At 45.0% G+C, this 17,522-nt stretch overlaps 2 protein-coding genes across 2 annotated transcripts; both read right to left on the reverse strand.

Moving 5' to 3' along the window:
* Positions 1-393: 393 nt before the first annotated feature.
* Positions 394-3,857, reverse strand: LOC118520885 (keratin, type I cuticular Ha1). Its single transcript, XM_036069109.2, has 7 exons — positions 3,403-3,857; positions 3,219-3,301; positions 2,528-2,684; positions 1,506-1,667; positions 1,286-1,411; positions 942-1,162; positions 394-478 (listed from the first exon to the last, which is right to left on the reverse strand). The coding sequence occupies exons 1-7, from the start codon at positions 3,748-3,750 to the stop codon at positions 394-396; spliced, it is 1,182 nt and encodes a 393-aa protein (XP_035925002.1). The 5' UTR covers positions 3,751-3,857.
* A 10,186-nt stretch (positions 3,858-14,043) lies between these two features.
* On the reverse strand, positions 14,044-17,195 carry LOC118520884 (keratin, type I cuticular Ha3-I). The gene is made up of 7 exons (XM_036069108.2): positions 16,848-17,195; positions 16,664-16,746; positions 16,368-16,524; positions 15,433-15,594; positions 15,213-15,338; positions 14,819-15,039; positions 14,044-14,176 (listed from the first exon to the last, which is right to left on the reverse strand). Exons 1-7 carry the CDS (start codon positions 17,193-17,195, stop codon positions 14,044-14,046), a joined length of 1,230 nt encoding a protein of 409 aa, XP_035925001.1.
* Positions 17,196-17,522: the final 327 nt, after the last annotated feature.

Consider the following 17,522-nt stretch of genomic DNA (forward strand, 5'->3'; position numbering starts at 1 on the left):
TGCCAGAGAAATAAAGTTTATTGGGAAGTAAATGAAGAAGCTTCCTTGCATTCCAGAGAATACCAAAGAAGCAAGAAAAGCAGGAAACACAATACATGCAGGAAATGCCCTAAAAGTAATACCTGGAGCTCGGATCACAGGGAGCTGGACATCTTCAGAAACAAAGACACTCAAACTTCAATAGGAAGGGATTTTCCAGACATTGGAAGTTAACGATGTGTGTCTTTGTTTGTTGAATCTGGAAAGCATTTCCACGTCTAGAAATATCACATTTGGCATGGCTAGGCTTCTAACTGGCAGTTGAGCTCCAACAAAAGCAGGACCTAAGGACTTTTCCTGTGCTTGATCTGAATGGCTTCATTGTTGTCTTCAAAGAGGATGCAAGTTCTTAAATTAAGAGCAACGCGTTTGAGAGTTGCCACAGGACCCACAGGAATTGCCGCAAGCGTTGGTGGTGGCACATGGGTTGCAGGGGAGCCTGGGAGGACAGAGATTTAGAATGGATTGGGGATTGTGGAGAGAGCCCTAAGGTACCTAATGAAACAACCCATGAATTCTCAGTGGTCGGAGATAGTTGGAATCAAATTTGATTGTTATCAAATCCTTCTCCCCATCCCAGAAGGCCTTATGCTGAGGTGGAAAATTGTGCTTTTGAAAAATATGTTCTCATGCTCTTGAGCTCTCATGGAACTAACACAATCTGCCTTACCCAACAGTTATTGTAACAATCTCTCCACCACCACTTCTCCATTGTTAGCTCCCTGAGGCAGGGGATGTATGCCCTTCATTTTCAACCTTCAATTTCTGCTTAACTATTCACATAGTGAATTCTCTATAAACGCATGTTGTTTTGTGAGTTGAAAATGTGGCCCAAATGTGTATGCTCACAATGTCTTGTAGTCCCACCACATGTTTCCCAGAGTTCTTTGCCTCCTACTCACTTGCAGTCCTCGCTCTCCAGCAGGCCCCGGTATGTGTTGATCTCACACTCCAGCCGGGCCTTGACGTCCAACAGCACCTGGTACTCCTGGTTCTGCCGCTCCAGGTCACACCTGATCTCAGCCAGCTGGGACTCCACGTTGCTGATCATGCACTGCACCTGGCCCAGCTGGGAGCTGTAGCGGGCCTCGGTCTCCGTCAGCGTGTTCTCCAGGGAGTCCCTCTGTGCAGGGAAGATAAAGAATGTCACAGAGCCACTCCTCAGGGAGCTTCTCCATGGGCAGAAGAGCAGTCCCAGGCTTCATGAGGTCACGAGAGTGTGGACAGTACCCTGAACAACACCCACCAGGTTGTGCTGGGCCTGCAGCTCAATCTCCAGGGCATTGACCGTGCGTCTCAGCTCGATGATCTCCGCCTGGCAGGACTGCAGCTGCTCCGAGCTGGACACCACTTGCTTGTTCAGCTCCTCAGTCTGAAACAGCACAGGGGAGAAGACAGGGTCAGACCCTGCCTCAAGGGCCCCGAGGGGCCAAGTGTCCCGAGTGGCCATGTGCTGAGATGCCCACCTGGGTGGTGAACCATTCCTCCACGTCCCTGCGGTTGGTCTCCACCAGGGCCTCATACTGACTCCTGGTCTCGTTGAGCACACGGTTCAGGTCCACAGCAGGGGCTGCATCTACCTCCACGTTGAGGCGGTCTCCAATCTGGCAGCGCAGGGTGTTGACTTCCTGAGGGAAGAAGAAGAATGAATAAGCCACAGAAATGGATCTACTGTCTATCTTCCTACTATAGGAAAATGAGCACAACAAAAATGCACTGAGGCCCAAGACTGACACAGATATGATGTAGGAATAAACCCAAATAAGGATCACATCAACCTCTTTCCCAGAAACCTGAAAGAAGCTCACATTTCCAATAAGACTAAGTCCAAACTCCCTGGCATGTGCAGGTCCTACCTCATTTCTCATCACATCCCTATAGGTAATGCATGCCAGCCATATCAGTCCATGGGCCAAATTCAATATACCTGCTCTACCACTTCTGTGTCTTTCCTCAGCCTCTTCCCCCAGATTGAAACATCCAAGTATGAAATCCTCCTCCTTCCCATGACATGCCTGAGAAGAGTTCTTTATCTCTTTCCAGGTAGGCTGGATTATTCCCTGAACATGCTGCTTGTACATCTCATATAGTACTTCTTTTCCTCTACCTGTATTATGTGTTGTCTTTACATGGCCACCTCCCCAGACTAGAATGGAAGCTCGTTGAAGAGAGGTGCATGTCTTATTTCTCTTTTTCCTCCATCTCTCCAACTAATTCCGAAACTAACAGTGATGAGGAGAGAGCAGGACTCAATAAATGGATGCCCTTCCTCAGCATCTCCAACACCTGCCCAACCCTCCTCCAGCTGCTTGAGAATAAGCAACCTACCTCACTCTGTGCTATGGATATAGGATCATCATTCTCTGGCTGACCTTGAGTTCTTCAGAGAGAGGTCCCAACCCAAGAAGCCTGATGGCAATTGCCTCCTGGTTGCCGATGCTAAAGTCTTGGCTCTGAAGCCTACTTTTTTTTTTCCTTTTCCTCTTACCTCCTCGTGGTTGCTCTTGAGGCTCAGCAGCTCCTCCCTCAGGGACTCCACCTGGGCCTCCAGGTCAGACTTGCACAGGGTCAGCTCATCCAGGATCCTGCGCAGGCCGTTGATGTCCGACTCCACAAGCTGCCTCAAGCCCAGCTCAGTGTGGTACCTGCACATACAGATCAGAGTGGGAGGATGAGGCAGGAAAGAATCCCACTCCCCCTGTCCTGTGTCTTGTGGATGGGCTGGTCTCAATCTCTTTTAGCTAATACAGGTTACTGCCTCTTTTCTCCCATGTTTCCCTCAGGCTCTGCACAGATAGACTGGAGAGACCCTTGACTTACCCTAACACCAGAAGGTGCCCACAGGGATTCATTAAATTGAGTCTCTCATTTTCCTCTCTATTTTGTTGGTTAATATACCACTATTCCCCAAGAACCAATCCATTCCCCAAGAATAGTTCATATCAATCTCTGAATTTGGGGGTTTAAGAAGGCCTTCCAGAAATACCAATATAGACTGAAGAGCATGCAGCATATGAGTCTGGATTTCTGTTTGAAAATGGTTTTATATAAAGCCAGGCTTGTGAAGAGAAATGAAAAGGGTGAAATGGCTGCCTCTTCCCTTCCAGAAAATGTCCCATAAGACCATGAGAGAGCCACAGGGGTCTTAAAGGTCACCTAGCCTGAAAGTTTCAACGTACTTGGTTCTGAAGTCATCAGAGGCCAATTTGGCATTGTCAATCTGCACCACCAGCCTGCCGTTCTCAGACTTGGCACACAGAATCTGAAAACAAGAGTCTACTATGAGGGCCCCTTGAACTTGAAAATGTCTTATTGTTCAAGGACAGTCAGCGGCTGTTGCACCCTCACATGGCACCCCCTCACCTTCTGCTGGAGCTCCTCGATGGTCCGGAAGTAGGACTGATAGCTGGGGCACATGAAGGGCACCTGCTGCTGGCACCACTCCCGGATGCGGCTCTCCAGCTCTGCGTTCTCCCGCTCCAGCTGACGCACCTTCTCCAGGTAGCTGGCCAGGCGGTCGTTCAGGAACTGCATGGTCTCCTTCTCGCTGCCATTGAAGGAGCCCTCACAGAACCAGCCACAGTTGCCCACATTGGCAGGGATGTTACAGGCCCCGGGCAGGGTGCAGGTGTGGCAGCTGGGGGGCACGCAGGGCCGGGAGGAGCAGGTGGAGCGGCAGCTCAGGTTGGGCAGGCAGCAGTTGTAAGGCATGGTTCAGGGAGAGGTGATGGAGAGCAGGTAAGCCAATACAGGTGGATGTGGTGAGGTTTGAGTCTCTCCTTCCTCCATGGTCCTTTTATACCCTTATTGATGGGTGGGGGTTGGCATACAGCATAGTTTCCCTTCCTAATGCTTCAGCTAATTTTTTCTCCAAAATATGCTAGTTAGATGCCTCCAAAGAGTCCCCTCAACCCATAAAATTATTCCATTCAGCTTGTGTCACACCAGGTTCCTCCTAGGTGCTAGTGGCTGGTAAAATCAGAGTTTCATCAGATGGCTTCAAAGGAGACAGAATCATCATAATCCCAAATGGCTCTCCCCATTACTCAGAGGGGAGGAGAGCCAGGGACATGGGGTGGAGTTGTTTGGGACTCCTCATCCATGAGGTTCTACTACTAGATTCCCTGGAAAGAGAGTCTAGAGTGAACAGTCTTCCAGCTGGCCCTCTTCTCCCAGGCCTACCCATTTTTCAGTGTTCAGTTCAACTTGTCTTCATAGCAGAAACTTGTCCTGTATTAGCTGCAAGGATCCTGAGCCCTACTCATGAGAGTATTAACTGGGGCTTACAGAATTTATCAATACGTGGAGATTGAAAATAATGGAGTGTTCATGGCTGAGAAGTGAAACTGGCTAAATGGGTAGAATAACACCAAAGCAGAGATCAGCAAACTAGGGCCCACAAGCCAAGTTCAGCCTGCCGCCTTTTTTCTAAATAAATGAACGTGGCACATACCCAAGTTCATTAGGTATTATCTATGGTCACTTTTCATCACAATGGCAGAGTTGAATAGTTCTAACAGAAACCATATGGCTTGCAGAGCCTAAAATATTTACTATCTGGCCCTTTATAGAAGAAGTTTACCAAACTGTACTGGAGCAACAATCTCCCTAAAGATGAGACAGAGAAGAAATATCTAGAAATAAAATTATGCCTGGAATAGTCCACAGAGAGAGTTCAAGTGGCAGTGTTGAAGCATAAATATGAAGCATAATACTTCAGACTCAACAAGAATGGAAAACTAGAATAAGGAGCTCAGAGCTATCTTTGTATCCATGGTGACCTTATCTCAAGGTCTCTGGAAATTTCTCTCACCTAATCCCTAAAGTTAATCCTCTTTCTGAGAACACTGTACATCCCTAAAGGTGTGACTCTGCCCACCTGAGATGCTCCCAGAACAAGTCAAAACCCATGAGAATGCACCTTCACTCTGTCATCCCTAGAGTGTACACCTCTCTATCAACTCTGGGATCAGATACCCTTGGATACTTCCAAACTCTTGGGAGTCTCCCTATTGTCCAATAAAGAATCTTAATGAAGTAGCCCTCCTCACTCACCTTCTATTCTTTGTCACTTTATCTGTCCTTTGTTCTACACAGAAATAAAATCTTGGGCTCAGGCAGAAGTCCCAAAAAAATTATTTGTGCAACACAATATAAGGATGTGTCCAGATTTCAAAGGAAGTATGAAGGTAACAGAAAAGCACACATTTGAATCTAACCTACCTGAGTTCACATTCTTACTGATGACATGAGCTCAGAGAAGCGAGTTTCCCTTTTTGACTCATTTTCTTCATCTCTTAAATTTAAGTAGTAATATGCTGTCCACCTCATAGTTTTGTTGTAAAATGTAAGTAATATATTGTGTGTGAATATGGATCAGGGTGGGAGTGATGATTATTTCCATAACCTTCCTCCTTCTTATTGTTGGCCCAGATGGCTCAGATGTAGAATTTTCTGAAAATCCAATTCTGTTAAGCAGACACCTGGGCACATTGCCCATGCTAATCCAGTGGTGATAAAACCTCATTCACCTACCTTGCAAACGCTAGAGGCACAATACTATATTCATGAATTAATCAACAAAAATGCAAATTTTAACATTAACTTGGTAGCCAGAATAGGAAGTTGACAGAGAGCCCATTGTCCCTACGTTCTCTGATAAGTTACTGATATTGTGGATTCGGTTATCCTATTTGGGGTCATTCTTGAGGAGGACATGTTCTCTACATGGGGTTGCATTGCCACCAAAGCCTCCTTTCTTGTACTGGCATGGAAATGGGCTCTACTCACTTCCTGGGAATCCCCCAGCCTTGTGTTTCTGTGCTAACATCCATGATAATGATGATGGTGGTTTTGGTGATGCTGATGATGTTACTTACCCCTTCATGAATACTGATTCTATGCCAAACAAGGCACTAAGTGCTATGGCACATTTCTCATTTGACCCTCCCAACATGCCTATAAGATTGGCCTATAAAATTATTCCCATTTTATAGATAAATTAACAGATTGGGAAAGGCTCAGAATTTTCCCAAGACACAGCCAATAAGTGGCAGAGCTGGGATTTGAACAATTCACTGTCTCACTCTTGAGCCTGAATATCTAAACACAGTGGAAACATTTGGCATACAAGTTTCTCTGATTTTGTGAGGGAAGGAAACCTTAGATTCTTTTCTTCCCATTGCCCCTCTCTTTATAGTTTTTGGCTTCTGATTCCCATTGGAGCCTTGTTCCCACCCCTTCCCAACCCCCATCAGTCCTCCAAAGGCCTCTCTGACCAAAGGCCTCTCTCACCTAGCTACTCTCAATGGTACCCTTTTGAACCAAAACCAATTACACTTATTTACTTTTCTTCACAGGCAAACGGCTGTCATTTTGCATGACGGTTGATATGTCCAGGATGGAAATTAGATTGCCTTTTCTTAGCGTCTAAAAAAAAAATCAAAATTCACAATGACATGACCTAAGGTGATTTAGAATCTGGGAGAAAGCCTATTTGCCTCACCCTGAACATTTAGCCCTATAAAAGTTCACTTCAGAAGTAGGATCTATTTCCTAAGAATCAAAGAACTCTAAAGCTAGAAAGACCTGAATTTATGGAGAAGAAAACTGAAGCCCAGATGGTGAGGCAGGAAAGAAATGAATAGCAATATGTCACTTCCTCATCAGGTAGTCTACTAGGACCCTTCACATCAGGTAGTCTACTAGCCTCAGTTTCCCCAAAATGGAGGTAACAATCTCTTCTCTACCTGCTTTATATGCTTGCCAAGAGGATCATGGAAGACAGTGTTTATGGAAACACTTTGCAAACCAGATATTTTTATTAGGACTATTATTTTGATTATTGATGACTTAATATATAGAGAAGCTTCTTTTTTTTTTTTTAAAGATTTTATTTATTTATCTGACAGATAGAGAGACAGCGAGAGAGGGAACACAAGCAGGGGGAGTGGGAGAGGGAGAAGCAGGCTTCCCGCTGAGCACTAGGAGTGAGGAGGGCTAGTATTCCATCCTCACCCCAAACTCTGGATGTTTCAATGTCATCGATAAAGAATCTGAGAAGAAAGTGAACTTGTCCAAAATGACACAAGTAACTAGACTCAAGTTTGCTGGGCCCATCCTGCCTCACTGTGAACTAGAGAGATGAGACATTGGCATAGGCCAGGATGTGACAAAACATGAGAACTGGAAGAAAACAGAGGTAGCTCATGAATTCCAATGCCCGCTCTGAGCACGCACAGGAAGACACACCTAGGCTTCCTACATATTGCTTTGCTCCTCAGTAAACTGGAGGTTAAAAAGTGACAAATCCCACAAGCTTGTGATGAGGCGTGCCTCCTAGAAGTAATGAGACGGGCTTTTACAGAGAAAAATGCTGCACATTCCTGGACAGTCCTGCTCTTCCTATAGACACTGACAGCAGCCTCAGACCTCAAAGCACTCAAATGATGACTCTGACCCCAGATATAAAGATGCAAAAAATGCCTTAGCTGTACCTATAACAAATATGAATTTTCAGGGAAACAGGAAAAGAATCAGCAAAAATTTTCAGGACATAAGCTTGGGGATGGGTCAAGTATCTGAGAATGATATTCCCAGTGGGCTGAGAGTTCAGACCAGGACAGCCAAGAGCCAATTAAATAGATCACAAAAGAGCACTGGACATGCCAACTGAGAAGGGCCTGGGGCCCCATCTAAAGATGGGCCTGGAGCCAAAGAGTATCAAATAATGCTGAGTAGAGCATATACTCCAGGTGCAGAGCTAGGCGAGTGATTTAAAGAAGGAAACAGTGGTGTGAAAGACAACAGGATGGTATACAAATTCTACTGTTAGGCATGAAACAACAACAACAAAAATGACTATGCTTTTCTATTCTTAAGAAGTTTCTCTATAGGGGCACCTGGGTGGCTCAGTCATTAAGCGTCTGCCTTCAGCTCAGGCCATGATCCCAGGGTCCTGGGATCGAGCCCCGCATCTGGCTCCCTGCTCAGCGGGAAGCCTGCTTCTCCCTCTCCCACTCCCCCTGCTTGTGTTCCCTCTCTCGCTGTCTCTCTATCTGTCAGATAAATAAATAAAATCTTTAAAAAAAAAAAAAAGAAGCTTCTCTATATATTAAGTCATCAATAATCAAAATAATAGTCTTAATAAAAATATCTGGTTTGCAAAGTGTTTCCATAAACACTGTCTTCCATGATCCTCTTGGCAAGCATATAAAGCAGGTAGAGAAGAGATTGTTACCTCCATTTTGGGGAAACTGAGGCTGAGAGAAGCTACATGTCTTGTCCAAGGACACAGAGCTGATGAGAGGGTAAGTGAGAACTAGAACCCTAGTTTTGGCAAGTGGGTCACAACCTGGCTCATTAGAACCACCTGTAGAGATTCTAAAACTCCCACTACACCCCAATGTTCATAACAGCAATGTCCACAATAGCCAAACTATGGAAGGAGCCGAGATGTCCATTGACAGATGAATAGATAAAGAAGATGTGGTGTATATACACAACGGAATATTACTCAGCCATCAGAAAGGATGAACCATTTACATCGACGTGGATGGAACTAGAGGGTATTATGCTGAGTGAAATAAGTCAATCAGAGAAAGACAATTATCATATGGTTTCACTCATATGTGGAATATAAGAAAGAGCACAGAGGATTATAAGAGAAGAGAGGGAAAACTGAATGGGAAGAAATCAGAGAGGGAGACAAACCATGAGAAACTCTCAACTCCAGGAAACAAACTGAGGGTTGCTGGGGGGGGGGGGGGAATGGGGCAACTGGGTGATGGTCATTAAGGAGGGCATGTGATGATGTGATGTGATGAGCGCTGGGAGTTATACACAACTGATAAATTATTGAACACTACATCTGAAACTAATGATGTACTATATGTTGGCTAATTGAATTTAAATTTAAAAAATAAAATTAAAAAATAATAAATAATAAAACTCCCAGTGGCCAGACTACATCCCAGACCAGTTAAATCAGACTCTCTAAGGGCAAATTCAGGCTTCCGCCCTTTTTTTAAGTTCCCAGGTGATTCCAAAGTACCACCAAGGTGGAGAACATCTGTCCTCATGTGTGATAATGATGACAGAGTACCTGGAAACAATTTAAAAGCCACATGGAAGTATTTAAGGGGATGTAGAATACATTTATTTACAAAATTATGGTTCAGTTACAGGGATTGAGATTTCTGTTTTGAAAAAAAAAAAAAAAATGACAGAATTTACAGAACCAAAAAGCTTTGCCCCTGGCCAGAATCTTCCTTTGTTCTACTGATTGCTTCTCTGTTCAAAGCATGTTTTGGAGTTTTGTGTTTTGGAAATGTCTGTATCTTTTTAATATCCAGTTTGTTGATAGCAAACCTTTGTCTTTTAAGGATGGATTTGATTTTTTGGAAGCCATTCAACAAGAAACTTTATGAATAAGATGGACAATCAAGTTAGATAATTTTAAAAACACCTCCATATGATTGTGGCTCATAATTGATCTGAGACTTGCCAAAATTAAGCTGGAATTTGTGTGTAAGGAAAACTATGAAGAATGTAATTGACCTGGACATATTCATTCTGCCCTGATTTTTTAATCATTCTCCATACTTTATAGTGATGTCATATGCATTTTTAATTGAACCTGGTCCAAATCTCATAATTACTAATAACCAACTGTGATTTTGAGCAAGTTTCCAAGCTTTAGTTTCCTCATTTGTTAAACAGGTTTAATTTGAAGCATTTTATAAGGATTAAGATAAGTTCCTAATATTTTGCCTAACCCATAGCTGATATTCAACACATGTGAGCTGTATTAGTTTCCTATTGCTACCTTCACAAATCATCACAAATTTAGTGGCTTAAACCAACACAAATTATTATGCTAAAGTTCCATAGGTCAGAAGCCTAAGTTTTACTCTCATTGGGAGTAAAATTAAGAAAAAAGTTTACAATAACATCCAAAAGAATAAAATACTTAAGAATAAATGTAACCAAGGAGGCAAAAGACTTGTACAGTGAAAACTGCAAAACAGTACCAAAAGAAATTAAAGAAGATACAAGTAAATGGGAAGACCTCCTGTATTTGTGGAAGATTTAGTATGTTTAAGATGGCAGTATTGCCCAAAGAAATACCTATCAAAAGAGATTCAATGTGATCCCTATCAAAATCCCTGTGATGTCTTTTGCAGAAATAGAAAACCTCATCCTAAAATTTATATGAGATTTCAAGGTGCCCCAAATAGCTAAAACAATCTTTAAAAAAGAAGAACAAAGTTAGAAAACTCACACTTCCTGATTTCGAACCTTAACTACAAAGCTATAGTATTCAAAACAGTGTGGCACTGGAATAAGGACAGACATATAGACCAATGGAATAGAATAAAAATCATCCTTCACATATATGATCAAATGATTTTCAGAAAGGATGCCATTCATTGAAGGACAGTCTTTTCAATGAATGGTGCTGAAAAAACTGGATATTCACATGCAAAGAATGAAGTTAGACCCTTACCTCACACCATATACAAAACATGAACCCACAATGGATCATAGACCTAAATGTAAGAGCTAAAACTATAAAACTTTTAGAATAAACCATAGAGGAAAACTTCATGACATTAGGTGTGGCAATTATTTCCTGGCCATGGCACCAAACACGCAGATAACAAAAGAAAAAATAGGTAAAACAAACTCCATAAAATGTAAAAACTTGCCCCCCAAAGGACACCATCAAGAGAGTGAAAAGGTGGCCCACAGAATGGAAGAAAACATTTGCAAATTATATTTCTAATAAGGGATTAATATCCAGAACACATAAAGAACTCCTACAACTCAACAAAAACAAAACTAAACGACTTAATTAAACACATGGCCAGAAGACTTGAATAGACATTTCTCCAAAGATATACAAATGGTCAACAGACATATGAAAATATGCTTCAACATCACTAATCATCAGGGAAATGCACATCAAAACCCCAATGAGGGGGCGCCTGGGTGGCTCAGTCGGTTAAGCGACTGCCTTCAGCTCAGGTCATGATCCCAGGATCCTGGGATCGAGTCCCACATCGGGCTCCTTGCTCCACGGGGAGCCTGCTTCTCCCTCTCCAACTCCCCCTGCGTGTGTTCCCTCTCTCGCTGTCTCTCTCTCTGTCAAATAAATAAATAAAATCTTAAAAAAAAAAAAAGCTTTAAAAAAAAAAAAAACTCCAATGAGGTACCACTTCACACCCACCAGAATGGCTATCAGCAAAAACAAAAACAAACAAAAAACCCAGAATTTAAAAAGTGTTGGCGAGGATGTGGAGAAATTGGAACCCTTATACATGATTATGTTAAATGGCACAACCTCAAACAATTAAACATAGAGTTACCATAGGATCCAGTAACTCCACTTTTAGGTGCATACACAAAAGAATTGAAAGCAGGGACTTGAACAGATATATGTATAGCAGTGTTCACAGCAGCATTAATCTCAATAGCCAAAATACCCATCCATGGATGAATGGACAAACAAAATGTGATATATACAATGGAATATTACCTAATCTTTAAAGGGAACAAAATTCTGATACATGCTACAACATGAATAAGCCTTGAAAACATTATACCAAGTGAAATACACACACACACACACACACACACACACACAAAACCAAATACTGTATGATTCCACTTATATGAGGTACCTAGAGTAGTCAAATTCATATGGACAGAAAGTGGAACCGCAGTTAGCAGGGGCTTAGGGTAGAGGGGTTATGGAGTTTAATGAGGACAGAGTTTTAGTTCAGATTGGTGAGAAAGTTCTGGAGATGGATGGTGCTGATGAATGGACAACAATGTGAATGTACTTGATGCCCCTGAATTAAACACTAAAAAAAAAAAGATAAATGGTAAATTTTATGATATATATATATACACATTTTTTCCCACAATAAAAAGAGAAAAACCAAGGTGTTGGCAGGGCTATGTTCCTTTCTGGAGGCTCCAACAGGAAATCCATTTTCTTTTCTTCTCCAGAATCTAAAGCTACCTACTTTCTTGGTTTGTGGCCCCCTTCCTCCATCTTCAGATCCTGCAGCGAGGGGTCTAATCCTCATATCACATCGCTCTGACCTGTGTCCTCAGTCATATCTCCCTGTCCCTCTCACTATCTTCTGCCTCCCCTTCCACTTTGAAGGACCCTTGTGATTACGTTGGGCCCACTGGATAATCCAGTTTAATCTCCCCCATTTTAAAGTCAGCTGATTAGCAGCTTTAATTCCATCTGCACCTTTAATTTCCCTTTGTGTGCAACCTAACACATTCCTGGGTTCCAGAAAACAACATGGGCATCTTGCAGAGAAGGGGGACAGTCATTCCACTTACCACAGGAGCCATTAACATTACTTTTGCATTACTATAAAATAATATATGTAAGCAGAACTTGGAATAAAGGAACAAGCAAAATTAGGGAGGGCCTCTGAACTGAGTTTGACCTTGGATTTGGAGGAAATCACAGACACAGTAGCAGACCACATCACAGAAGAGATTCCAGGTCAGAGGCTTCTCACGAACCAAGCAGGTGTGCAAATCTGAATCCACCCTGGAATTTGAGCTTTAAAAATAAGGTTCAAGGGTGACAATTACAGTAAAAACAATAAATAGTTGCTTTATCAAATATATATATGTAATTTCAATCCGTTTGGTCATTTCAGTACACAAGACTGTGTTTCATCAAAGTGGGGTCTGATATCTGCCTCAGAAAGCCTGGTGTGATGGGAAGGTTCATGGGAAAAGGTAGACACCTGAGTGGTTTCTGATCCTTTCATGTCATAATGGTCCTCTGGGGTTCTAGCAGGTCAAAGCTTAACATTTCCTTGGCTCTTCTTTGAAGTTAAAGATTCAAGTTCAAGCCTTTCTTGATGAACCCTGATGTCATTCTCAGTACTCAGTGATTTGTTTGCAGCACAAGCCTGAGTGGGGACAATGCCTTATAATAGCACTACTTAGGGACTAGTTTTATCCCTTTACAAGTTGGAAATAACTTGCAGCCAGGACTATGTCTTTCTTGATGTGTGTCTCCCTTCCCCACCAACCAGGGTGTGCACAGAGTAGTGGTTGGGATGGACTGAGAAAGGTGGAAGTATCAGTTGGGGGGGGGGGGTCTCTAAGCCCCTGAGTTGGGAGGGGAAGTGAACAGCTGGAGCCCAGGGTGATAATGATCCACTGACACAGGAGGAAGAAGGAAGTCCTGGGCATGGCAGGCAAGACAGAGCATTTGCTTGTTGTTCCTGAAGCTGCCTGGAAAGCGCAGGGTCACCAGGACCCAGATAATACAGCACTAGACCTGAAACTTCCTGCTGAGAAAAGATGAACTTTCCAAAGCCTCTTTCTCGTGCCCAGCTGATGAGCCTCTTCACTTGGGATTTAGATGCAATCAGCTCTAGGAGATGTTCAGGTCACGAGGGGAGAGTGGGAAAGATGCAGGAATGGCCAAGGAGAGATGAGGGCCACAGCACTGCAGCTTCTATGCCCTCCCTCCTGACAGCCTGCCTCACCCATGTGTCCAGGGCGCCAGGCCAGCCATCTGCCCGCCAGGCAAAGAACGGCTCTTGTATCCAAGAGTCAGGCCATTATGTAGCCTGACTTTCAAGTGGCTTTTTATAGAGTGCTTAAGTGATGGGCGCGGCAGAACGAATGAATACCAATGAGAAAGGCATCTGCTTTGCCAGGGAAATCAAGTTTATTAGCAGGTTACAAGGGAACGCCCTGGCACTTCCGAAGGTTCCCTGGGCAAGTGAACCAAGGGTTCCCTGGGCAAGTGAAAAAGGAACAGACCCCAGAGAAGGAAAGGGTGGGCAAGGAATGGTCTGCAGTAGGTGGGGTGAGTTTCATGGCTGCCTTACTGGGGTGGCTCCAGCCACGCAAACTGTGTTTTCTGCCCCTTTTGGTCGAATGAACCAGTGCCGGCTCAAAGATCTGGAACCTTGGGCCCTGCCTCCTTGGTCCTCTGGCAGCCCCTGGGCTCTAGCGCACGAAAGAGTTGCAGGGCCCACAGCGTGGGCGGGGGACACATGGCGTGCAGGGGGCACAGGAATTAGAGACGCAAGACCCGGCGGATCCGCATGCATTCGTTGTGGCGCAAGGGTTGCAGGGCAGCCTGGAGAAAAAGAATGATGTGGAAAAGATGAATTGAGGGAGGCTTGTAGACTATATGAGCAGAATGCCTGTGGGATTTGACCTGACCTATAACAGAGAAAGCCACGGGCTCACCTGCTGTAAAGCTCCCTATCAAATTGCTGATGGTCTTCCTATCACGTAGTGCCCAAAGTGTTAGACAGAAACTAGAACTCTGGCTTTGACTCCCAACACTGTCCATTCCTAGGGAATGACCTTGGGAAAGTCACTTAGCTTCTCCAAGCCCCAGTTTCTTCACCGGCAGAATGGAAAGAATACTGATCCAACCTGCTTGGCAGTAAGTATAAGGTCAGATAAGGTAGTATATGGAGATGTACACTCTATGCAATACAGTCTTATAAAATGTAAGAAATATCATTGATCTTATATCTATACGATCACAGTAGAATGCAAAGAATTGGCTGTACAATTTTAGTTTGTGCATCAAACAGTTCTTGCTTTTCTGTGTTTTTAACAATGGCCATATTATGTTTTCTGAGTTCTGTTTGATCATGTCTGGTGTGGAGGTATAATTTCCTTTTGAAAGTATGCAAACTTTGCCTGGAGTCCAACTGAGAAGCACGCTTATGTGAGCCTCATCAGATACCTCCAGCTGGCTACTCACTTGCAGTCCTCGCTCTCCAGCAGGCCCCGGTACGTGTTGATCTCGCACTCCAGCCGGGCCCGCACATCCAGCAGCACCTGGTACTCCTGGTTCTGTCGCTCCAGGTCACACCTGATCTCAGCCAGCTGGGACTCCACGTTGCTGATCATGCACTGCACCTGGCCCAGCTGGGAGCTGTAGCGGGCCTCGGTCTCCGTCAGCGTGTTCTCCAGGGAGTCCCTCTGTGCAGGGAAGATAAAGAATGTCACAGAGCCACTCCTCAGGGAGCTTCTCCCTCGGGTTCCAGAGAAGTCCCAGGCTTCACGAGGTCAGGAGAATGTGGCCCAAAGGGCACCCCACTGACTCCAGTTCCCGGACCTCACATTGGTCACCAGGAGGGCTGAACAACACCCACCAGGTTGTGCTGGGCCTGCAGCTCAATCTCCAGGGCATTGACCGTACGTCTCAGCTCGATGATCTCCGCCTGGCAGGACTGCAGCTGCTCCGAGCTGGACACCACTTGCTTGTTCAGCTCCTCAGTCTGAAATAGCACAGGGGAGTAGACAGGGTCAGACCCTGCCTCAAGGGCCCCAAGGGGCCAAGTGTCCTGAGTGGCCATGTGCTGAGATGCCCACCTGGGTGGTGAACCATTCCTCCACGTCCCTGCGGTTGGTCTCCACCAGGGCCTCATACTGACTCCTGGTCTCATTGAGCACGCGGTTCAGGTCCACAGCAGGGGCTGCGTCCACCTCCACGTTGAGGCGGTCTCCAATCTGGCAGCGCAGGGTGTTGACTTCCTGTGGATGCAGAAAACGCAAGAGTGATTCTTCTCAATGAAGAATAGACTTTGCTTGTTGAAGCCCCGTTAGTCTATTTCCTTGGAAAAGAGACTGAGTGGAGCAGTCTGACAGTTCAAGGCAAAGCGATCTGTGCTCCATGTGGCACAGCTCCCTCCTCACACAACTGTGCCATGGCTCTTGGGTTCAAAAAGAATTCCCAAGGATTTGCTTGGATGCCACCAAAAGATGGGCTAATGCCTAACGTTCCCAATTTGCAGATTGGCTGCAGAAGACCTCATAATACAAAGAATTGACTGTACAATTTCAGATTGTATAGCAAACAATTCTTGCCATCAGATAAGATCATGACATGGCCCCTCCGGGAGAGAGAAGGAGGAACCCCAGATCATTTTTCAAAAACACTTTGAAGGAGTGGAGACTTAGATCCACCAAGCTTGATTCTGTGACCTTTGGGGAGAGATATGACTTTGTACAGCATGAATCAGCAATGCTGAGGCTCATTTTATAGCTCAGTAATCAATCACAAGCTGATGAAGGGGCTCTAGGAAACTCACATGATGCACCAGTTTTGAGTGAAAGATACATCTTATCTGGGAACATGGATAGGTTTCATCTCTGTTTTTTCATTCATCATGAAGTTTGGTATTTTTAAAGGAAAATCGTAAAGTCAAACCCAACCTCATATTCCAGTTTCTGCCATCCCAAATCATTTAAGTCACCCTCAGCCTGAGGCTGAGCCAGGTTTCTTCATTTCTCATTTCTGGTCTCACCTCCTCATGGTTCCTCTTGAGGCACAGCAGTTCTTCCTTCAGGGACTCCACCTGGGCCTCCAGGTCAGACTTGCAGAGGGTCAGCTCATCCAGAATCCTGCGCAGGCCATTGATGTCCGACTCCACCAGCTGCCGCAAGCCCAGCTCCGTCTCATACCTGTGCAAGGACAAGGTCAAAGCAGTGACCAGCAGACCTTTAAGACTCACAGGAATGATATTTGATAGCCCCCACGCACGTAGCCTTTCCACTTTCTGCCAGGAGAAATGGGCATCGGTGTGAAATCTGAACAACTCACTTGGTTCTGAAATCATCTGCGGCCAACTTGGCATTGTCGATCTGCACCACTAACCTGCCGTTCTCAGACTTGGCACACAGAATCTGAAAACAAGAGTCTACTATGAGGGCCACTTGAACTTGAAAATGTCTTATTGTTCAAGGACAGTCAGCGGCTGTTGCACCCTCACATGGCACCCCCTCACCTTCTGCTGGAGCTCCTCGATGGTCCGGAAGTAGGACTGATAGCTGGGGCACACGTAGGGCTCCTGCTGCTGGCACCACTCCTGGATGCGGCTCTCCAGCTCTGCGTTCTCCCGCTCCAGCTGACGCACCTTCTCCAGGTAGCTGGCCAGGCGGTCGTTCAGGAACTGCATGGTCTCCTTCTCGCTGCCATTGAAGGAGCCCTCACAGAACCAGCCACAGTTGCCCACATTGGCGGGGATGTTGCAGGCCCCGGGCAGGGTGCAGGTATGGCAGCTGGGGGGCACGCAGGGCCGGGAGGAGCAGGTGGAGCGGCAGCTCAGGTTGGGCAGGCAGCAGTTGTAAGGCATGGTGTTGGAGGGAGCAAGGCACCCGGCTGAACACAGAGCCCAAGTTCTCCAAGGAGCTTGTGGATTTCCTTCCTCTGAGGAGGATTTATATTCCCTCCACAGAGGGTGTGGACGTGGTATGTAATGTCTTTTTTCTTTCTATGTCTTCTCTGGTTTTCAAATGCCCTTCCTTCAGTCTGTTATTTGCCTTCCTCAGAAGAGTCCCTTGTCCCATAAAATTCATTAATTGGGCTTCTTGCTAAGTCAGGACTCCTCTTCAGGCAGTATACCCATAAAATCAGAGTTTTGTGGTAGATCTTAAAAGAGGCCACACAGTCTAGCCCAGGT

This window comes from Halichoerus grypus, chromosome 2 (assembly GCF_964656455.1).
Source record: "Halichoerus grypus chromosome 2, mHalGry1.hap1.1, whole genome shotgun sequence".
Classification (NCBI taxonomy): domain Eukaryota; kingdom Metazoa; phylum Chordata; class Mammalia; order Carnivora; family Phocidae; genus Halichoerus; species Halichoerus grypus.